General features: G+C 40.6%; 3 protein-coding genes across 3 annotated transcripts in view; 2 read left to right on the top strand and 1 right to left on the bottom strand.

The window, feature by feature from the left end:
- The window catches only part of MRPS27 (mitochondrial ribosomal protein S27), an 83844-nt gene extending 80484 nt beyond the window's left edge, over positions 1-3360 (bottom strand). The window contains exon 1 of the mRNA XM_019665082.1: positions 3229-3360. Within this exon, the coding sequence (XP_019520627.1) occupies positions 3229-3301 (73 nt within the window). The 5' untranslated portion in view covers positions 3302-3360. The remainder of the gene's footprint in view (positions 1-3228) is intronic.
- A 22-nt stretch (positions 3361-3382) lies between these two features.
- On the top strand, positions 3383-5226 carry LOC109394719 (pentatricopeptide repeat-containing protein 2, mitochondrial-like). Its single transcript, XM_019665084.1, has 3 exons — positions 3383-3537; positions 4816-4908; positions 5110-5226. Exons 1-3 carry the CDS (start codon positions 3426-3428, stop codon positions 5148-5150), a joined length of 246 nt encoding a protein of 81 aa, XP_019520629.1. The 5' UTR covers positions 3383-3425; the 3' UTR covers positions 5151-5226.
- A 2656-nt stretch (positions 5227-7882) lies between these two features.
- PTCD2 (pentatricopeptide repeat domain 2) overlaps positions 7883-21108 on the top strand; it is a 25901-nt gene continuing 12675 nt past the window's right edge. The window contains exons 1-4 of the mRNA XM_019665083.1: positions 7883-7968; positions 15238-15316; positions 15674-15765; positions 19622-19735. Of these exons, the coding sequence (XP_019520628.1) occupies positions 15283-15316; positions 15674-15765; positions 19622-19735 (240 nt within the window). The 5' untranslated portion in view covers positions 7883-7968; positions 15238-15282. The remainder of the gene's footprint in view (positions 7969-15237; positions 15317-15673; positions 15766-19621; positions 19736-21108) is intronic.

Here is a 21108-nt window from a genome sequence, read left to right on the forward strand (position 1 = left end):
CAGACATTCTGCATTTCTAATAAGCTCCCAGGTGATGATGATGATGTTGACTCTTAGACAACATGAAAGTGGCAAGGGGATAGAATGATAACAGCCTCTCAGGTTTAGGTCTCTGAGCCTGTTTAATCCCACTGAATATGCCACCCAAGAGTATATATAAACTCTTCTTGAGCCTGCTTACCCTTCAGCCAGTCAGCTTTCGAGGTAATCATATTCTAACTTAACTATCCACTATAAAAAGAAATATTTCCTCCATTTAATTCTGAAAAGATACCTCCAAGGACCAGAATTTCAAAGTTTAGTGGAAACAGGTTGGCTTTGTCCATATCCTTACTCATTTTGTAGTTATTTTGACTTTGGTCAAACGTCTCCAAGCATGTTTTCCATTCAAAAGGAAATAGTGTGATTGTGGGCTCAGATAGGCTTAGAGTCACAAAGTCTAAGTTTGAATCCTTGCTTTGATGATAAATGCTATGAAGATGTGGGCAAGTTACACTAGGTCTTGAGTCTCTTTCTTCATGTGTAAAATGGGGAAATGCCTACCTTGTACAATAGTTTAAATGAGGGCATATAAGGTATTATGAAGTGAGATGAAAAGATACAGTGAATGTTTAAATTAAAAAAATGTATTACAGTAAAAGACACATTGCCATTAATCCCCTTCAAAATGCTCCCCCTTGCTTCAAACACACTTAATCCATCGTTCTTGCCATTTTCTGAAGCAGTTCTGGAAGTCCTCTTTTGTGAGTGTTTTTAGTTGCACTGACGTGGCTGCCTCCATGTCCTGAATCATTTTGACTTTAGGGAAGAGCCAGAAGTCACACAGTGCCAGGTCCAGTGAATAAGGTGGATGAGGACACACCGTAATGTTTTTATTTGACAGAAAATGCTGTATACCAGAAGCGATGTATGACATGGAGCATTGCCATGATGGAGGATGATTTATGGCACACTTTATTTAAAACACACCTCTCAACCGTAGCTCACACCCGACTGCACTGAACAAGTTGAAACTTGTCACAGTGTTACTAAGATTCGAAGCACCACTTCACATATTGAAAATCCCTGCCTTTCCTTTGGATGGCACTCAGCAGCAGCATTCACTATATTTTGTGATGGCAGTGGAAAGGCTCCGTGTCACACATCACTTCTGGTACGGCAATTTCAGTCAAATAAAAACATTATGGTGTGTCCTCATCCACCTTATTCACCGGATCTAGCACCGTGCGACTTCTGGCTCTTCCCCAAAGTCAAAATGACCATGAAAGTCAAGCGTTTTGAATCGAATCAGGACATCGAGGAAGTCACGACAGAACAACTAAAGACACTCATGAAAGAGGACTTTCAGAACTGTTTCAGAAAGTGGCAAGAATGGGATGTGTGTTCGAAGGGGGAAGCCTTTGAGGCGGATTAATAGCAATGTCTTTTACTATATAATTTTTTTTTTAATTTAAACATTCACCAAACCTCGTAAGTGCCTAGCCTAATGTCTCCTATGTAGTAGGTGCCCAATAAGTTTCCTTTCTCTAGTCTCTTCATATAGTGAAGTCACTTTTTCGTTCATCTCAACAAAGTTTCCTTTCATCCTCTTGATCATTTAAGTTGCCTTTCTTCATTATGAAGTAAGGAGAGTCAATGGAAGCACCCAAGTGTTCCAATATTGATTTGCCATGAGTTTATACAAAGTAGACTATTTTTTCTCTCTTATCCTGCAATGGTTCAAGATGTTTTGATGATTTAAAGTCCAGCTCCTTATCAGTATTTTCAAAACCCCGAGTGATTCATAATGCACTACCCTACTTACTTATATTACTTGCTGTATAGCCTCATGTTCCTGATTTCAAAACTCCTTTCATCTATGGTCTCCCCGTGCTTGTTCAATATAACTTTCTGTAATGATGGAAATGCTCAATTATGAGCTGTCCAATAGAGTAGCTACTAGCCACAGGTGTCTATTGAGCACTTAAAATGTAGCTAGTGCAGCTGAGAAACAGAATTTTACATTTTATTTAATTTTAAGTAATTTAAATAGCCATATATAGCTAGTAGCTACCACAACGGAGTAGCACAGGTATGTAACCTACCACAAGTTCACCAGTTCAAACTAAGACCAAAATACTAACTAGAAATTCTCTCAATTCACCCTTATCTATTCTCCACTCCCTTGTTAGAATGATTGCCCCCAAACATTCTAAGCAACCAGGATACCTTCCATGACGATCTAAGGTCTTGTTTAAATTGAAAAGCATTTACTAATAATCATAACTAGACATATTTGTAAACAGCTACAACAGCTAATGCTTACTGACATGCCAGGTACTGTGCATATCACTTTACCTAATGTGTGGCCATAAATATTTTCACCAGGTAGGTCAACCAGTTTAATCCTCAGAAAACTTCTGGTGGCCAACTCTGAGGTTTCACGTTGATGTTTAATTGCTGTGTGAGCAAGAGTGTATGTGTTATTTTCTTATAGGGGCTAGAGGTATGTAGGAAAGAGGAGATATTAGGCATCGGAAACATCGATTATGATTATTGCATTTTAATCATATAACTTGTCAGGATTAAGCTTCTGGAAATGTTTTAAAAAAATACCACAGTCTTTTTATCAGCAGGTCCATTAAACAATCAGGCTTTGAGTGGGCTGCCATTCACTCAGATATCAAAGTGCTTTAGAAACAACTATTAATATTAGCATTTATTGTCTATACGTGGAAAACTAGCAAAGAAAGGTCAATCAAAAGTTGTGCCCAAGGTTATCAGTTAAAGTAAGATTAGTATACTGAAAAATTCTTGCACCAACTGAAGACTCGGGGTCTGGCCAAATGTGAGGTGGTGAGGAGAACGTTTATAACGCCCCTCCACGGAAACCTCAGCAGGGAGAAAAATGCATAGCCCCAGGGGTGGACATATTTGGACTTTATGGTCAGCAAAAAGACAGCCACCCATAACACACAAACTCAGCAAATCACAAGCAAAAGCGCTCATGCCTTGACTTTCTCTGCTCTTGAACATCTTTGGATGGGCAAACATATTATTTTACCGAAGGAGATAGGTCAGAGACCCTACCTCCCCTTTCTGTGCTACCAAACACTCCAAATCATTTCTCTAGCAACTAGATCCCAGAAGCATTTCTTCTCCTCTAGAAAGCCCCCCGCTCCCTTCACTCAAGGAACATCGTTCTCAGGGATCTAACGAAGCAATCCCATGAAGGCAGCAGCCACCAACCTGCCAGGGAGAGCAGAGGCAAAGGCACTTTCCGCGCCAGGAGGATCCCGCGTCGCAGCATGGGGGCCGCCATCTTGGAGTATACCAAGGAGAAAGCCGGTCCGGGGGGGTTGAGGGCAGAGGAAGTAGTGGGGTCCCAATAGACCTGACGCTCCTCCCCCCTCCAGGTTCCGGCAGTTGGTGCGGCCCGGGACGGCATGGCTGCTGCTTTTCGGCCCCCGAAGCAAGTCCTGCTGCGGGCACTGCGGAGTTCGGTGTATCCTGGGGTAGGAGGCTTAGGCTCCACCTGCTGCAGCTGCCCTCTCGGAGGTATCCGCGGTCTCGGGCCGTGAAGGAGGGGAGGGATGGGACACAAGGGACCTCACTTCAGCGGACATCACTTTGGAGAAATAACAGCGCCTCAGTTATTCACTGGCCTGGAGCGGCGGAGCGTGCTGTGCGTGGGTGCAGTAGTGGCCCCTGTCTGTCGTGGACGCCCGTGTGCCTGGGAACCAAAGGACAGCCGGGCTGGGGTCTTGACCTTGGGGCTGTAGTTATTTTCTCGGATGAAGCTACGTTGCTCTCCGGAAACCCCCGCTTCCTCCTTGGTTGTACTGTCCTGCAGAGATTGGGAAGCCGAGGTGTTGGCTAACAATCTGAAAGACCTTGAACAGGTTATTTGATTTGTAATATTATCCCTTAATATCTTTATGAAAATGATTAAATTTGAAAATCCTGGTGAGTGATAATAAAATAATACTTTGTATCAGTGCATTTTACATACACTCATTCCTTTTCTTTTCACAAGACCCAGTAACAGAGGTACCATTCTTTTCTCCATTTATAGAGGAAACAGCAAGTCTAACTAATCTGCCCAAGGTCAGAGGGAACTGGTAGGGTTGGGATTTGAACACAGGCAGCTCAACAATAGAGTCCGACTGTAACCACTTCTCTGGACTGCCTTTTCATAAATAAGCAGCAACTTTTATTGTTACCTTGTTATTACAGTACCCAGAGCTCTTTTAATGGGTGATTCTTTGGCCTAGCTCCACTCCATGCACAGCCGAGCATCCTAAAGAAATGATGATGTTTTCCAAACTCATCTTTTCTGCTAAGTGTGGTCAATGATTTTTGAGGATACTGGGAGGCCACAACTCTTCATGTCACAAATGACATAACTGGGAATTCAAGTGGTCACACTGTAGCTTTCCCACTAAATGATATGTAGATAAACCAAAACTAGATACACCTATTTTGTGTTTAAACAATGACCTTTGGTTAGTTCGTTTTAAAATTCCCTTATTATCCCATAACCAGATGGTGAATGTGTATTGTCTTTCAGAACCCAGATTCCCGTCAACCCATCCTCACACACAATCACTAGCTCCTTTCACACACACAAACAAAACTTGTCTTGCTGAGGACTTGCATTCTTTGGTAATTTGGAGATGTTTTTTCCACTAGGGTGACATATTTGTACCTGTCTAGGTGGATTATTTATACTAAGTGAAGATAAGATTATTTATTAGAGATAATCAAGCTCTACTCATGTTATTTGCTAAATAGAAAACAAAATAATTTTACTCTTTTTCTCTCTCTAATTTTTAGCTAAAAGATACCTACTTACAGATAATATTGTGAAATTAAAGGAATTTCAGCATAAGAAGGTGGCTATTGCATATAATCTTCCTGGCACCAAAGGTAATTGAATCTATTGCATTCATTCCTTCTCTCCTACACATTGAGTTTTCCCCAGTACTTCGAATTCCTTTATAAAAACAGCAAAACTCTCCTCTTTTAATAACTCTGTGTGTGTCCCTACTGACTTTTTCCACTGTCCTTTCGCACTGTCAAGTGTTTACGAGCACCTAATTAACACTTCTTGCTTCTCTTCACTCACAGTCCTGCCTTCAGAAATCAGTCTCCCCTCACTTCTCTGCTAAACATACTTGTCACGTCCAGCGTGGCAAGGGCAAATGGGACACCAGAGGGGCGGCACAGATTGAATAAGTACAAGAGACAAAAGTAAGATTTAAGAGCGAGACCAAGGGACTCAGCCTTTAGAGATAGACTGAGCCACCGAATCGGGTCAACGTATGGTTTTTATTGATTCTTTTCAAGGAAGTAAACTGCTGTGCTGTCAGTCACTAACCGTGTATACTGGTGCGCCTTAAGGCCTTTTCCAATGACCTTTTCCCAATGTACTCCAGCAAATGCTATGCCTTCATACTCCACCACATTGCCCCAAGACATAATTACATGTCCTCCCAGGGGAGACAGCTGATATCATTCCATCAGGTCCCAGTCAGGCTGAGACACCCCCCGAGAGAGCTTTACAGATATCATTCCATCCGGTCTCAGTTTTCCGAGGCACTCTCTCGACTAATGGGTCAGAGGCTAATGCAGGGGGGGTGGTCTAAGAATCGGCTGTAAGGCGACACATACTGTTATGTAATACCACCTATGGTACAAGAAGATGTGCCTTAAGACTGAGGGAGAATATATTAATCTGTTCAGTAGACTCAATTTAGATTTTACTTCAGTCTTTTGGAGTTATGTGAAGTTTGCAAAATTAGGGCTCCGTATCATTATCTGGTTGTTATTTCCAGTGGTCATACTCTTTTTAAGGCTGTGACGGTTGTGCCTATGTTCTGAAAGGCAATTCATATAATGAGTGCCAATCTACTCCATTGTCAGATTGATATTTATAAATTCCTGTTACCATTTCATGTTACAAGAACCCAAAATGGTACTGTGTTAGATACGACATGCACAAACTCACCCCCTGGCTTCCTAGCTCTTCCATGATGGACTTTACCCTTTCTGGAGTCCGGTGTGATTGCCTATTAATCTAGTCACAGTTCTCCCCTCACCACCTCCCTCCACCCCAATTCTATGCTGTTACTCATGCTAATTCCCAAATGCCCCCTAAAATGCCGCCCTTCTCAGTTTCTCCAACCCTATCCGGCCCCTTCCTTTCTCTCTGGTAACCTCTTCACTTCCACCAAACCTCGTCTGTTTCTGCCACCCTGATTTCTCTCTTCTTTCCTATTACGTTTATAGTCAGTCACGTGTCACCATCGTTGTTGTCAGATAGCTTTCTATAAATATATTTTGTCTTCTTGAATAGACTTGGCTCTTCCAGGGCAGGAGCTATACCTCTGTGTATGATTATATGATAAGCACTTATTTTAAAATAAGATTTATTTTAAAATACAAATGACATCTGTTGAAGTTTGGGGTTCTTAAGGTTTATTAAGAGGAATTAAGAAGTACAAGATGTAAAGTCATCCTATTGAAATCTTTCATATTGTAAATTATTAAAAACTATTTAATAGAATAAATCCTCTTAAATCTCAGAGTGATAGAAGGAATAAAAATGTCTGCGATTTACTGGCAGTTACTCTTTGCTAGGCCCTGTGCTAAATGCTTTCCATCCATTATCTCAAGATAACCCCGTGAAGTAGGTGTCATGATGCTCACTTTACACCTGGGGAATCAGGTCTCATAGACAAGGGTTTGCCCACAGCATGCAAGTGGCAGAGCCAAGATTTCAGCCCATGTCCTTCTATCTCTAAAACCTTTAACTGTTATGTGGTTCTGCAAATAAAGATTGGAGGATCCACGACATGATCTCAAACCTCCTGGGCTTTTCTTGTAAAGCAAGGGCAGTCCCTGCTTCAGCTTCCAGATCGTACGTTTTTAATGCATTTTGTGCCACTCCTTTAAGCAGCATCCCTTCAAAGCTCTGGGCCTTGGAGCAAATCCTGTAAACTTTTCTTGGCAGCTTCTGATACTGAGAACAGCCTTGCCTTCTAGAAAGCAGATGCTGACTTCATGCCTGCCTTGCTTCTCACCCCACATACTGGCGAGAATACAGTCCCTTCTAATGCCAAAAAGCAATGGTTTCCTTTTGGTGTTGGACTGTCCTCCCCACCCCACCCGCACCCCAGTTGATCAGCTACAAGACAAGGGACAGAGGGATTACGATCACATTTAGTGAAAAATGTTTCTTACTAAAAGGGGACTTTTTTTTTTTAACCCCCTATTATATAGTCCTGTGGCATGCTTTCTAATAACTGAGTAGAGAGAGACAAAGAGGAATGAGAGAGGTAAAGTTGAACCAAATGAAAGAGACCCGAAGTATTCCTGAGTCATGTGTCAATCACTGTGGGTAAACCCATCTTCAGTTCCCATTTTTCTTTCAGTTTGCCTGCTGGGTGCCCTGAAAATTGATAGATTGGATATCTTGGTTACATTTTCTTTCTTTTTTTTTTTTTCCCCTCATGGGTCACCTGTAAATACAGTTCTTTGAGCTAAACCTCTGGGATATTAGTTCTTAAATTTAATGTGCATAAGGATCCCCCAGCTAGTCAAAACTGCATATTCTTGTGCTCCTATCCCCAGAGAGGAGCCTGGGCTTGTGCCCCTGTGACACACATGCTTTACTTCCTGCAGCACCTCTGACACTGTTCTCAGGGAGCCCAGCCAGTGGTGGGCGCTGTGTGGCCATGAGCCCCTCTCAGTGCCCCTTTGCAGCGTGCCAGGCGCTGGCTTCCGCTTCTCCCTGAGGTCAGACCTGACAGTCCGGTCAGCCTTAGTGATGGCCACCACCCTGTGCTTTCTTCCAGAAACCTACTTGAGAAAGTTGGAAGAGAAGTTGACCCAGAACAAGCTCATCTTGAAGGGGGAATTGAGAACCTTGCTTCATTTGTGTGAGTCCCGGGATGATGTGGAACTTATTAAAAAGGTCATTTACAGGTGAGGCATTTCCTTCGATTTCTGCCAGCCTTTGTCTCTTCTCACTCTGTTCCTTTTCCTGAGCAGCCTCATCTACTTCCAAGATTTCAGCCATCACCTATACGCTGGTGATTTCCTGAGCTCCAAACATTTATTTATATTCATTCATTTAGCAAACACTTATTGGGTTCCTACTACATACCAGGTGCTGAGGATAGAAAAACAGATAATTCATGCCCGAAGAAATCACCAGCCTATTCACTAACTCCACTTACATGTCCCCTAGGTCTTCACATTCAACTTATACAAATTTCTTTCTCTTGCTGTGTTTCCTGTCACACTGACCAGTCACTCAGGACAGATACGTGGGAGCCTCTTTCTTCTATTCTCATTTGCTCTCCTCCCTGATAGGGTAAGAAATCCGAGTGCTTCCACTTCCCCAGTATCCCTCTGTCCCCATTTCTCAGTGTCTTAGTTCAGGCCTCAACATCTCTGTCACTTGGACCTCTAACTAGTCTCCCTTCTCCAAGCTTATGCCTATTATGTTCCATTGCCTCCGATCCGTTGCCAGAGATTCCCATGTCAGAAGGAACCAGTCAGCTGTTAGGTGAAACCCAGCAAGGGTTTCGCTTATGCTTACTTGGTAGCAAGTAACAGGCTTCGTTTCTGAAATTGAGTTCATTGCTTCTTTTCACCATTCTTTAAATATATATTTCTATACATGGACCTGCATTTATATTTTACACTTAGAGAGAAATAAAAGGTATTACTATATAGAATACTAGAAGAATATATACCAAAAGTTAACCATGGTTCTCTGGGAATTACACATTCTGTATTTTTTTGTTTGTCTAAATGTGTACTTTTCTGATTTCTCCAACTTGTCTATAGTGGACATTATCAATTTTATAATGTCAAAAAATAGATGCTATTTTTAAAAAGGAAGAGAAAAAACAAAATTACACAAAATTCACTGAAAATTTGAAAAACACCAAAAAAGGAGAAAGAAGACATATATCATAAATCCTGCTGTTTCAACTATCTCTTCCTACATAACAAACCACGCCAGAATTTAATGGCTTAAAATGACAATTATTTATTATTTTTGAGAACTCTGTGGGTCAGGAATTGAGTCCCATCTCAGGTGGGCGGTTCTTTGTTGGTGTTGACTCAAGTCACTTGCTCATCTATAGTCACCTGAGCTGGAAGGTCCAGGAAGGCTTCGCCTGCATTTCCGATGCCTCAGTGCCCGTCACGTGTCCCCCTCTCTCCTTGTGGTGTCGCACCATTCATGAGTCTAGCCTGAGCTGCACTAGCCCACAGCACAAGAAGAAGCTGCAGGCCTTGTAGAGCTTCCCAGAATTGGCACAGTCTCACTGCTGGTGCTTTCTCTTAGTCTAGACAGCCCAGATTCACAGGGAGGGGAAAGGATTCAACCTCTGGATGGATGGAGCAACATGCACGTACAGCAAAGGGAGGAATTGACGACGGCCATCTTTGGGGCCTATCTACCACATCTAAGAAACTATGGTTAATATTTTATATACTGTTGACCGTTGAACAATGCAGAGTTAGGGGTGCTGACCACCTGCACAGTTGAAAATCCGCATATAACTTAAGTCTGCTTTCTGCATTGTGGATTCCCAACTGCGGATCCAAAATGCATCCTCACCAGTTATTTTCATGCAAACATTTTGTGGTTTTGATAGGGTTTATTTTACATAGATATAATTATTACTGTATATATAATGATATTGTCTTATTTTCTAATTAGTATTATATAATAGCATAAATGTTTTTGCTTGTTAATCATATGCTTAGGAATCATATTTTAATGGCTATACAACATTCTATTCATACGTTAGGTATTTTAATTAACTGTGCCCCTATTGTTGAATGTCTAACTTATTTCTAAGTTTTCACCAGTATATGAATGCCATGATGAGCCACCCTATAGATAAAACTTATCCTTTATATCCTTTTTGAGATCAAATGGTATGAACCTTTTAAAGCTTGTCAATATGAACTACTAGATTCTTTTCCCGAAGGGTTATGCTGATTTACAGTCACACTGTATCAGCAAACCTAATTCTGTTATTTAAATTTCATGATGTTGAAGCATTTAAGACCCGCTGGCCTGTTTTACTCTCTCTCTTTTTTTAGTACCCAAAGTTATCAGATGTTTATAAGAGTAATAAAATAGGATAAAGTTTTGAACACTCTTTCTACTCTTATTTTTCTCATAAACATTCAAAGTATGACTCAAAATTCCTTTATCGGTGCTAATAACTGCACAGTTGCTGTCCTTTCCTTCTCTCTGTGGACAGCTGGCCCAGTGGGAAGATGGGAGGGTCCATGGCCTACCCAACCTTTTCCCTCTCTTCCTGAGACAGGCGGCCCACGGCTGGGGGAGAAGAGTAATGAGCTGAAACATAAGCTCTTTATTGAGCCAGAAATGCGGAGCATTTAATCCTGTCCTAATCTTGACCACATGCTGTTGTTTGGTTCACAGAGGGAGTTTGGATCCTCTAACTTGAACATGTCTTGTCAAGAAGGTGATGCATTATCTGCAACTTTCTAGGACTTTCATTCATGTGAATGTCATTTAAATCAGGAAAACTATTCTTTTTGCTATGTTTTGTTTTTAATATGGTACAAGTTTCTCATGAGACTATTTTAAAGATGTTTCCCTTGCATGTCTTACATTTTATGAAAGTGCTAACATATGGAAGACTTGCTGTATGCCAGGCATGTTAGCTCATTTAGTCCTCACACAAACTCTGAGTTCTCTTCTTATCCCCATTTTACAGATGAGGAAACTGAGGCAAGGAGTGGTTAATTAATTTGCTCATGGTTACCCAGTTAATAAATAGAAGACCTGGGATTTGAACTGTCAGTTTGGAATCAGAGTCTAAAAATCCTTATTCACTACACTGTATTGCCTTGCTTTATTGAGATATGCTTGACAAATCTTTATATACATTGAAGATGTAACAACTTGATGTTTTGATATTACTTTTGTAATTGGAATTTCAAATGTATCTTTAAGCACATATCATCATTCCATTTGGCAGTATATATGTTTAGGATAGACTATTCATAAGACTTCTGTGACTTTCTTTAGTAGAAGGTTAAAAAGTATTCTGTTTTTTAAAGTCAGAGCTTGTCCTCATGGTATTTGGGATTTATTCACTTAATGAATGAATCATCCTAAAGCCTGAAGTACATGTAATCATGAGGTACTTGTTTTGTTACCAGATTGTCTCCTTGGTATCCAAAGCACAAAGAGTTGGTTACTGAAAGTAAATTTGTGCCAACGATTTACAGTTCTGCAGTTCTAACTGGCAGACTGGCCACTGGAAGACATCTCAAACTGCATGTAGGACATCTTTGTCTTTGAAATTTGCCTTTACCTAAAACTGAAATTTCAAACCAGCATTTCACTTGTTTTGCTAGTTGATTGTAGCTCGCGTATGCCTTTCCCCGAGCTGAGAAAAACAGATTGGTCTGAATGGTAAGATGCATGTGTTGGCTGTCTGCCACCCTAGCGGTGGACAAAGCCAGCCTTGACGGGGACAGAGCATCACCCAGCCTTTTCCTTTGCTCTTGTGTGGAGACTGTGCCGTTCTGTTGGGCCTACAGACGCAGGACCCTGCTATTTCCTGACATATGCTCACACTCAGTCCTAGCGAGTTGTTGGCCAACTGAAAAAATAATCACAATGTACATGTTCCTCTGTTTTACTTCACAGGGTATGTGGGCCTCCAACACACCCTGTTTGTTTATTTGCTGATTTAACTGCCTGGTATATTTCTGCCCACCAGGGTTCTTCTGATTATCTTCAGTTCCACGCTTTTCCCCTTCAGACTGTGAGAGTCCCTCTTTCTGTATTGTGTCCCCAGCACCCAGCAAAGTGCATGCCACGGTCTGTCTGTCCTTTTTCCTCCATCCCACCATATGGCTCATTGAATCATTTTGGTTACCAGGTACCATGCAGAAAACAGAAACATCACTTTGGGGGAGTATAAGTTTGGACCACTTTTCATGAGGTTGTGCTACGAGTTGGATGATGAGGAGTCTGCAGCAGAGCTCATCAAAGACCAGGTTGTCTCCCTATTGCTTTCCCTGCCAATGTCATTTCCTTGTGCTGAGGAGTGGGTGTTTTCAGTGATGTTAGGAAACGCATCTGCCCTGTACACGTTATTGTTAGAGCAGGGCTGCTGGGCTGAATGAATAAGCTCTTCCCCGCGTTTTTAAGGTTTCCTTGGAGTCAGTTTCCATGAAGAGGTGTGGGTCTCTTTACACAGAGGTATAGAACCAGTGTGGAAGGGTGTAGGTACAGATTACATGGTGTCTACCTATCTTGAATGTGTGACCACCTAGGACTGACATCCTCGCTTTTGAGGAGCTTTTAGTGGGGGACAGATTAAGACCAGCTGCCATTTTAAGACTGCCTGTCCTGACCTTCACCTGTACTTTTCTCCTGTTTTTGTATTTTTACTTCTTGTTGAAGGCTACATTGTAAAGTGCTTTTCCATGTTCAAAATACTTTCATATATTCCAATTTTCTTTTCCTAAAAAACAGGAAACAGCAATAATTATTTTTAAGTTATTTATTGAGTCCTGACTATATCCTCAGCATTACGCTTACACACTTTATATATTTGTTCCCCACAATAGCCCTGGTGAGCTGGATACCACTATTATTATCTCCATTTTACAGATGCGGAAACTGAGACTCAGGCACATTCTAAATGTATGAAACATTTGTTAAATTTGGGGTCCAGGACTGGCCACCAGGGACATTGTAATATTTTTAGGAACCCCCATAACTCACTAAGTTGCCCTTTTGCCTCTTACTGTTGTTCATATAGTGTTCTGTCCATAGTAGAACTCTCAGCTGGCCCCTCTTTTAAGGACATCTAGGCATTAGAAAGAGGACCATAATATATTAGTAAGCAGAGAAAAGGTGGTTCCACAACAGTATGGATGAGTTGGAGCCTATTTTTTCCTAAAAGAATAAATATATATTTACATTTTAGGATATATGTATTAAAAATCTGGGAAGATACACACTAAACTGCTTATTTTTTTAGGGGGTAGAATTACAGGGAATTTTCACTTTTTACTTTCTACATTTTTATGTTGTTTTACTATTTTATAATAAGCCTGTGTTAATGTTGTAATTAAAAGAAAACAAAAGTTTCATTGTAGTAAATCATAGCCATGAGTATAATGATAAAATTTAAAAAAAAAGGAAGAAAACAAAAGTAAAGTTTTTGTGTTTTTTAAACCTATTTGTGTTTGAAACAGTCGTGTATGAGTTTGTTTCCTGGAGTAGCAGAATAAACTGAATTGGAGTCAGGTGACATAAAGCCCAACCCTGCTTCCACCCTAACTGGTGGAGTCCCTACCAGCACCCTGTAGTGCTGCCAGTACAGTAGCCACTAGACACATGTATCTCTGGAACCCTTGGACTGTAACTGTTTCAAATTTATATATGCTGTAAATGTAAACTACATAATACATGTCATCATTCGGGAGAAAGAGAATACAAAGTACCTTTTAATAGTTTTTTATATTGATTACATGTTGAAATTGTATTTTGGATTTAGAGGGCTAAGTAACATTAAAACTGATTTTGTGTATTTCTTTTTACTTTTTAAAATGAGGCTACTTGAAAGTTTAGAATCACATACATGGCTTGTACTTGGGGCTTGCAATATCTTTCTATGGACAGTGCTGCTCTGGTGACTTCTCATCACACTTAGAATAGAACTCAGACTCCTGACCATGATCTAGAGGGCCCTTTGCGGTATCTCAGTCTCCTGCCACTGCGCACTCCACTCTGCACCTTCTCGTTCTCTCTGAGACGTGCGGAGCCCATGACCTCAGCTGGAATGCACTCCACCTGCACCACTGAGGCTTTCTCCTTTACTTCACTGAGCGCGCTCCCCGGAGAGCCTTCCCTGACCACCTTCCATCATCTTCTCTACCCTTTTATCCTGTTTCATTGTTTTTCATAACCCTTACTGATATGTGAGATGATAGTTTTCTTTTTTTCGCTTGTTTATTCCACTTGTTCATTGTCTTCCCAGCCAGAATTGAAGCTCCACTAGATTATAAGCCCCGTGAATGCTTGAATGATGGATGTTCAATGTTTCTGCAATCTCTTGTGTCATGTAACGTGGGTTTGACTCGATCAACGCCTTTATATTGTCGTCATTAACCTCGGTGGGCCTCCCTGACCGAGGAGCATCACTGAGATCAAAATCACCAGCACGGAATGTCATGAACCATTGTTGGCACTGACGTTCTTGTAGAGCATTGTCACCGTAAACTTTATGCAACTTTTCACGAGCTTGACGTGCATTCTCCCCTTTATGGAAGTAAAACAGTAAAATATGGCAAAAATGCACAGTTTGGTCTTCCATCTTCAACTTGTAAAATCTCCAAAATTCAACCAAATCGCTCAATTTTTTTTTTTTAGAATGAAGCTAGAACTGTCAGCTGTCAAGTGACATAGCAATAACATAGAGAAGAATGTCTCTAGTACTTCCAAAAATGAACTAGTGCCATCTGTTGCAAACATGCGTCATGACTTTTCCGACAACCCAATAGAACAGGGTCTGCTCTCAAAAAAAGAACAAACTTAAGCAAGGCATTTAATGGCACATTTGTATATCATGTGTCACATTATCATGTGATTCAAAATGTTGAGAAAGAACTGTTACAAACATTGATAAATGTTTTAGTGAATTATTTACTACATAGTAATTATGACTATTATAGTGAGTTATTTCAAAAAGTGAATAATCATCGCCATATTACTTGTTTGCCAGAAGAGGATCTTAGTTGTGGTAGACTCCACTTCCTCAGTACTCAAGTACACTTCTATTGATAGCTGCCATGTCATGTTAATATGCTGCCACCCAGGCTCCAGGACCACCCTCACCAGGCTTCATTGGCTTGTTTCTTTTCTCCGAAGCATGGCAGAACCACATTTCCTGAACATGTTCTTTACCATATTTCTGAAACCTAAATATCTCTTACTATACCTCTCGCCTCTTGTTCGGTCTGCCCATTGCCAAAGGCATGACAGCCAAGAGAGTGGACAGCATTTTAATATTTTTGAAAAAGAAATCCTTGGCATATCAGAGATTTTCAGAGAATTAAGGAGGCCACATGAGCAAGGTATGCACAGAGATAAGCCCTGGATAAGTGAGATGCAGTGTAAGGAAAAATACTTCCGTAATAGTTTTAACTAAACTGTATTTTTTTATTCATTAGCACTTACGAGGCTTCTTCTCAGACTCCACGTCATTCAATATTTTGATGGATATGTTATTTATCAAAGGCAAATATAAACGTAAGTATTGGAATTTATGTTTGCTGAAAAATTCGGCTGTCTTCACTGGTAGAGTAGTTAGAAAAACAATAGACCATGCAAAAATGATCCTTACATTCCTGATGAGTGCCTGAATTATGGACACCTCATTCTTTAAGTGTGAAAACACTGCATCATGCGATGCCTTAGTTCTTTCTGTATGACCTGATCATTAATTTTGAAATTTAGTTAATTAATAAATGACTTTGACTAATAGCTTCTATTGTGCGGAAATGCACGTTTCAATAGATGGTGCTGAACCGATTAGAATGCTGGAGATCAACAGCAGAGAACTCTGAACTTAACTTGCTTGCATTTAACATTGCTGACTTTTGGCAGGTGCGTTGGAAGTATTGATCGAGATGAAAAACCAGGATGTGAAGTTCAGCAAAGATACCTATGTCCTTGCTTTTGCAATTTGCTACAAACTGGTAAGATTATCTCCTGTTAACCTTCAGAGCATTGGGGATAGTGTTTGAGAGAGGATTGATTTATTTTTTTTCTCTACAATAAAATTCATTTCTTCTGAAGTCTCTTTTTCCATCTGGTGCAGATATTTCCATTTTAATTGTGTTCATTTTTAGAAAACTCAAGTTAGCTATGTCAGACGGTTTTAATTATGGGAGAAGCAACTTTATCATCTTTCCCCCTTTTCTAGCAATTGCGTAGATAGTGAGACTAGAAAACAGTACGCTGGGTTCAAGCTCTACTTTCAAGCGGCCGTGCTACCGTGTTCATGCTGGATTCTACTAGACCAGTCTGCTCTGTGGCCCTCTCCAATGGAAATCTCACATCCTTCATTGGCAAACTCAAGGGCTACTCTGTCCTCACCTGTGAATTTTTCTATAGTCACCTAAGTTGGAATCTCTTCCAACATGCCTTGATTGTACTCTATTTGTATCACATATGTGGCACTTGTAACATTGCCCGATGTTGTACTAAGTAGTAGCACATGTCATCCTCCCTGCTAGAGGGTAAGCTCCTTGAGGCATGTTGGTATGCCAGCACCTAACTCATTGCCTGGTACAAAATCAGTCTTTAATAAATGTGTGTGACATTAAAATGAACTCTAAGGAGAGCATGACTCCTAAGTCCCCATGTCATTACTGTATCAGGATTGTTTCTTACGCATAACAACCATTTCTTCATTATTTAATGAATGAATGATAACTAAAGTAGTGCATTGACCAAGGTTCCATGCATAACTGTAGTCATTCATGCCATGTAAACTTTGGAAACTTAACAAAACCATTTTATGCTAAAAACGAACACCAAGCAAGGTAGAAGAACATGGGCCATTAAAAAACTCCCCTAAAAAGTGTAGCAATAGCAATTTCCCAAAATAAGAGGGGCAGTCGGGTTACAGTGGAAAGAAAACCAACCTGGAAATTGAGAAACTTGGAGACTAGTCTCAACTTTAGTGTTAACTGGCTTTAAACTGGTCACTTTCCTTATTTGTGAAATGAAGGGGTTGGATTCAGAGGTCAGCAAACTTTCTATAAAAGGCCAGATAGTAAATATTTTAGGCTTTGGGGGCCACATATGGTCTCTGTCACATATTCTTTATTTGTGTTTTTACAAACCTTTAATAAAAGTGTAAAAACCATTTTAGCCATATGCTAGATTTGGCCCGAGGGTCATAGTTTGCTGACCCCTGAATTATTGGATGGTCCTTTCCTAATCACACCTTTCTATGATTCTGTGAAATAGAAGACCAACAAAATATACAACCCTCGAACATCAGTTATTCAGCATTGTGATATCCAGTTTTCTGACCTACTTAGAGATGTCTCTTACAGAGGGCCAGACGCCTTTTCTCCCATGTTGTGTCTAAGAATAGCTTGTTTCACTAAGTGGAATCTGGAGTTAAAAAATTGAACTGGTCGGCCATCACAAGTTCCAAGCCAGTTCTCAGAACTCTCCTCTCATCACATTTAGATTTTACTTTAGGATTTGAGTTGTGCATCAGGTCATGACATATATACGTAGATGCAAAGCTGATGCTGCTCTCCTAAACCTAGTCCATCTACTTCACTTACAAAAGAGAGGATTCGGTTTTACCACTGCTGTCTGCTGGTTTGTGTGTGACTCATATTCTTGGAATTTTTTTTAAGTTTTCTGTTTTCATGGGATTCTTTCATGATTTATGTTCAAGTTAGTATTCATGCTTTCAGATCTTTGACTTTGTGGGTATTTTCAGGTTGGAAATCCTCTCAGGAAGAGTTTCCTTGTGTTACTGAGCTTTATTGTTTAATATAGTCGCAGGCTGACTATACTTTTACATTATGGCACCTGTGTCTAGAACACCAGCCTGCCCAGGCACACAGAGACCTGTATGTTTGCTGATGAAACTGCCCCAAGTCTGAAAACTGACAAAGAGCTTTAAAAATAAAGATTTTTAATTTATATTTGAGCTGCTAATATTTAGATAGCCTCATCTATTTGCAAATATTCTCTGTATGGCTCTTAATCTTTTAAGGGGCTTGAGATAGACTCTGAGAAATTCTTGCAAAAGGAAATGTGAAATACTGAGAACCATTAATTATTTTAATTAACTTGAAGTTTCATGGCATTTATTTATCGAGCAATCTTATCTCCTTCCAGAATAGCCCTGAGTTTTTTTTAAAAAGTATTATTAGTTTCAGATGTACAGAACAACATAATGATTAGACATTTATGAATCTTGCAACGTGATAACCCCAACAAGACTACTACCCATCTGACACCATACATAGCAACTACAATACCATTGACTATATTCCTTGACTATCTATCTATCTATCTATCTATCAATTAATTGTAGTTGACATTTAATATTACTTTATATTAGTTTCAGGTGTACTGCACAGTGGTTAGACATCTATATAATCTACAAAGTGAACCCCTGATAAGTCTAGTACCCATCTGACACCATACATAGTATTTACAACATTATTAACTATATTCCCCACACTGTATTTCACATCCCTGTGACTATTTTGTGACCACCAATTTGTACTTTCTAGTTCCTTCATCTTTCTTTTCTTTTTTTTTTTTTTTAAGATTTTTATTGGGGTATTGGGGGGATGGGAACAGTGTTGGGGAATTGGGGGAAGGGGAACAGACAAGTTGCTGTTGTTTTGTTCTTCAGTCTAGTTGTGGAGGACGTTGCTTCACTGGCCCACGTTGGCACCATCATTGCGCTCTTCCCGGGCGAGGCAGATCAGTCGCTGGCTTCTGGATGGCCGCTCACTGCGGCTGCTGGCCGCTCACGCTGGCTGCTGGCTACATACAGTAGCCCATGGCAACCCACTGCCACAGGGGCTGCAGCCTATGCCGTCGCCGGCGACTCACGGCAGCCCAGCTCCAGGTTGAGCTGTTGTTCAGCATCTTAGCTGTAGAGGGCAGTGTCACTGGCCCTCATATGTGGGATCCGAACCGGGGCCCTCTGGCATCCCAAGCCAGTTCTTAACCATCACGTCACTCGGCCGGCCCTCCTTCATCTTTCTTACCCATCTCCCCAGCCCCCTCCCATCTAGCAACCATCAGTTTGTTCTCTGTATCTATGAGTCTATTTCTGTTTTGTTTGTTCATTGATTCTGTTCTTTAGATTCCACATAGAAGTGAGATCATATGGTATTTGTCTTTCTCAGTCTGACTTATTTCACTTAGCATTGTATCCTTTAGGTCCATCCATGTTGTTGCAAATGGTAAGATTTCATTCCTTTTTTATGGCCACGTAATATTCCATTGTATAAATGTACCACCTTTTCTTCATCCAGTCGTCTATTGATCAGCATTTCTGTTGTTTTCATATCTTGGCTATTGTGACTAGCACTGCAGTAAACATAGGGTGCATATATTTTTTTGAATTAATATTTTGGATTTCTTTGGAGGGGAGGGTCATAAGTTAGTTCTATTTTTTAATTCTTTGAGAAACCTCCATACTGATTTCCATAATGGCTCCACCAATCTGCAATCCCACCAACAGTGCACGAGGGTTTCCTTTTCTCCACATCCTCGCCAACACTTGTTGTTTGTTGATTTATTCATGATAGCCATTCTGACAGGTGTGAAGTGTTATCTCATTATGGTTTTTATGTGCATTTCTCTGATGATTAGTGACTTTGAGCATCTTTTCATATGTCTGTTGGCCATCTGTATGTCCTCTTTGGAGAAATGTCTATTCAGGTCCTCTGCCCATGGGATTGTTTGTTTTATTGGTGTTGAGTTGTATGAGTTTTTTTTAATAAATTTTGGATATTAACCCTTAATGAGATGTATCATTGGCAAATATCTTCTCCCCAGAATAGTCCTGAATCTTTCAAAATCTGTACTGCATTAAGAGAAGAAGCCCTAATCAAAGGAGAAGTTCTCTCCACGAGAGCATCCTGTTTTGCTGTGGCGTTAGCTCTGAATCAGGTAAGGCTTTGGGATACACATAAGTGACCTAGGAATGGGCAGCACGTTGCCTCATTCATTTGTCCTTGCTTTTATTTATTTATTTTCCCCTTCTGGCTGTGTCATAAAGAAAAAGTCCCCATAAAGAAACCAATGCCTTTGGTGCCATGGCACTTGCATGTATACCTATATCTCCAAAGAATGTCTCCATTTACAATTGAGGACAGCACCGGCTGAGTGGCTCAATTGGTTAAGAGCTTGCTCAAGAGTACGAGCTCTGAGCAACAGCCGTTCGAGTCCCGGCCCAAGCTGAGCTGCCGCTGAGCTGCCAACAGGTGGCAGGATGGCTCAGCTAAAAGAAAAAAAGAAAAAACTCAAGTACAATTGAGGACATAACATGGATTGCTGTTTAGAGAGGTCCTGTGGAGAATCAGTGAGGGAAACTGCCCTCTGAGAGAAATTGCTCAAGTAATTAAAATGTAATGTTCTCAGAGAACAGTTTAATTTAATGCTTTCCAAGGCCACAGTGAACCCATTATAGAAGTGAGGTCCGTTGTATTTCACAGTTAGAGCCACATACTCTTATTTGGAAGAGACTTCATGGATCGTACAGCCTCCCGCCTCACTGGACAGAGGCAGCGGCAGTTCAGAGAAGAGAGGACCTCCCTGTTGTCACACTCAGAGAAGGACAGTTAAAACTGGAACCCTGGAACACCCCCTCTCTTGACGAGCTCCACCCAAGATGTCCTATTCCAAAGCCAAAGAAAATGTGAAATTCTTTACACATTTACTGTGTAGTAAAAGGAAATTTTATGGCAGCAAAAATAATAACCAAGCCAGGTTTATTGACCCAGCTGGTAAAATGTGTGGTCAGAGAACTTTTGTTTATCACTATTTAGAAGTGCAAATATCAGGGTGATCCATTGCCATGTACTGCTGGGACTGTCACGGAAGAAGGACAAAGGCTTAAGGGGATACACAGTTACCAGCTACCACTGCTTTAGCTTCCTGAGTTCTCCTCTCTGGCTTAGGGGCATTGCTTTGTGTTCTTTGTCAGGAGTTGTGGGAGATGAATGAAAGTCTCTTCTTAGGAATACATCTCTGTTTCTCTTCGTTGTTCCTGTATTTCTTCCTTTATGTGTTTGAGTAATGCCATTTGGTGCACAGACAGACAGCTCAGTGTTACATCACAACTGTTACACCATCATTATGAATCTCACTGGAGCTTCATAAAGTGCCTTTCTTGGTCTTGTTTAATGCTTTTGCTTTGAATTCAATCTTGTCTAATATATCTTCACCCCTGTTTTTGTTTGTTCATCTCTTTAGTTTGGTTAGGTTTGCATTTACTGACATATACCTTTATCTGTCCTCTTATTTGCAATCTTACTAAATTA

Source organism: Hipposideros armiger, unplaced genomic scaffold (assembly GCF_001890085.2).
Source record: "Hipposideros armiger isolate ML-2016 unplaced genomic scaffold, ASM189008v1 scaffold_432, whole genome shotgun sequence".
In the NCBI taxonomy this organism is placed as follows: Eukaryota; Metazoa; Chordata; class Mammalia; order Chiroptera; family Hipposideridae; genus Hipposideros; species Hipposideros armiger.

What these genes read in the sequence shown, in the direction of transcription:
- LOC109394719 (XM_019665084.1), top strand. Translation starts at nt 3,426, where the DNA reads ATGGCTGCTGCTTTTCGGCCCCCGAAGCAAGTCCTGCTGCGGGCACTG. An exon ending in CTGCAGCTGCCCTCTCGGAG is followed by an intron (nt 3,538 to 4,815) that starts GTATCCGCGGTC and finishes TCTAATTTTTAG; the next exon opens with CTAAAAGATACCTACTTACA. An exon ending in TAATCTTCCTGGCACCAAAG is followed by an intron (nt 4,909 to 5,109) that starts GTAATTGAATCT and finishes CTTCACTCACAG; the next exon opens with TCCTGCCTTCAGAAATCAGT.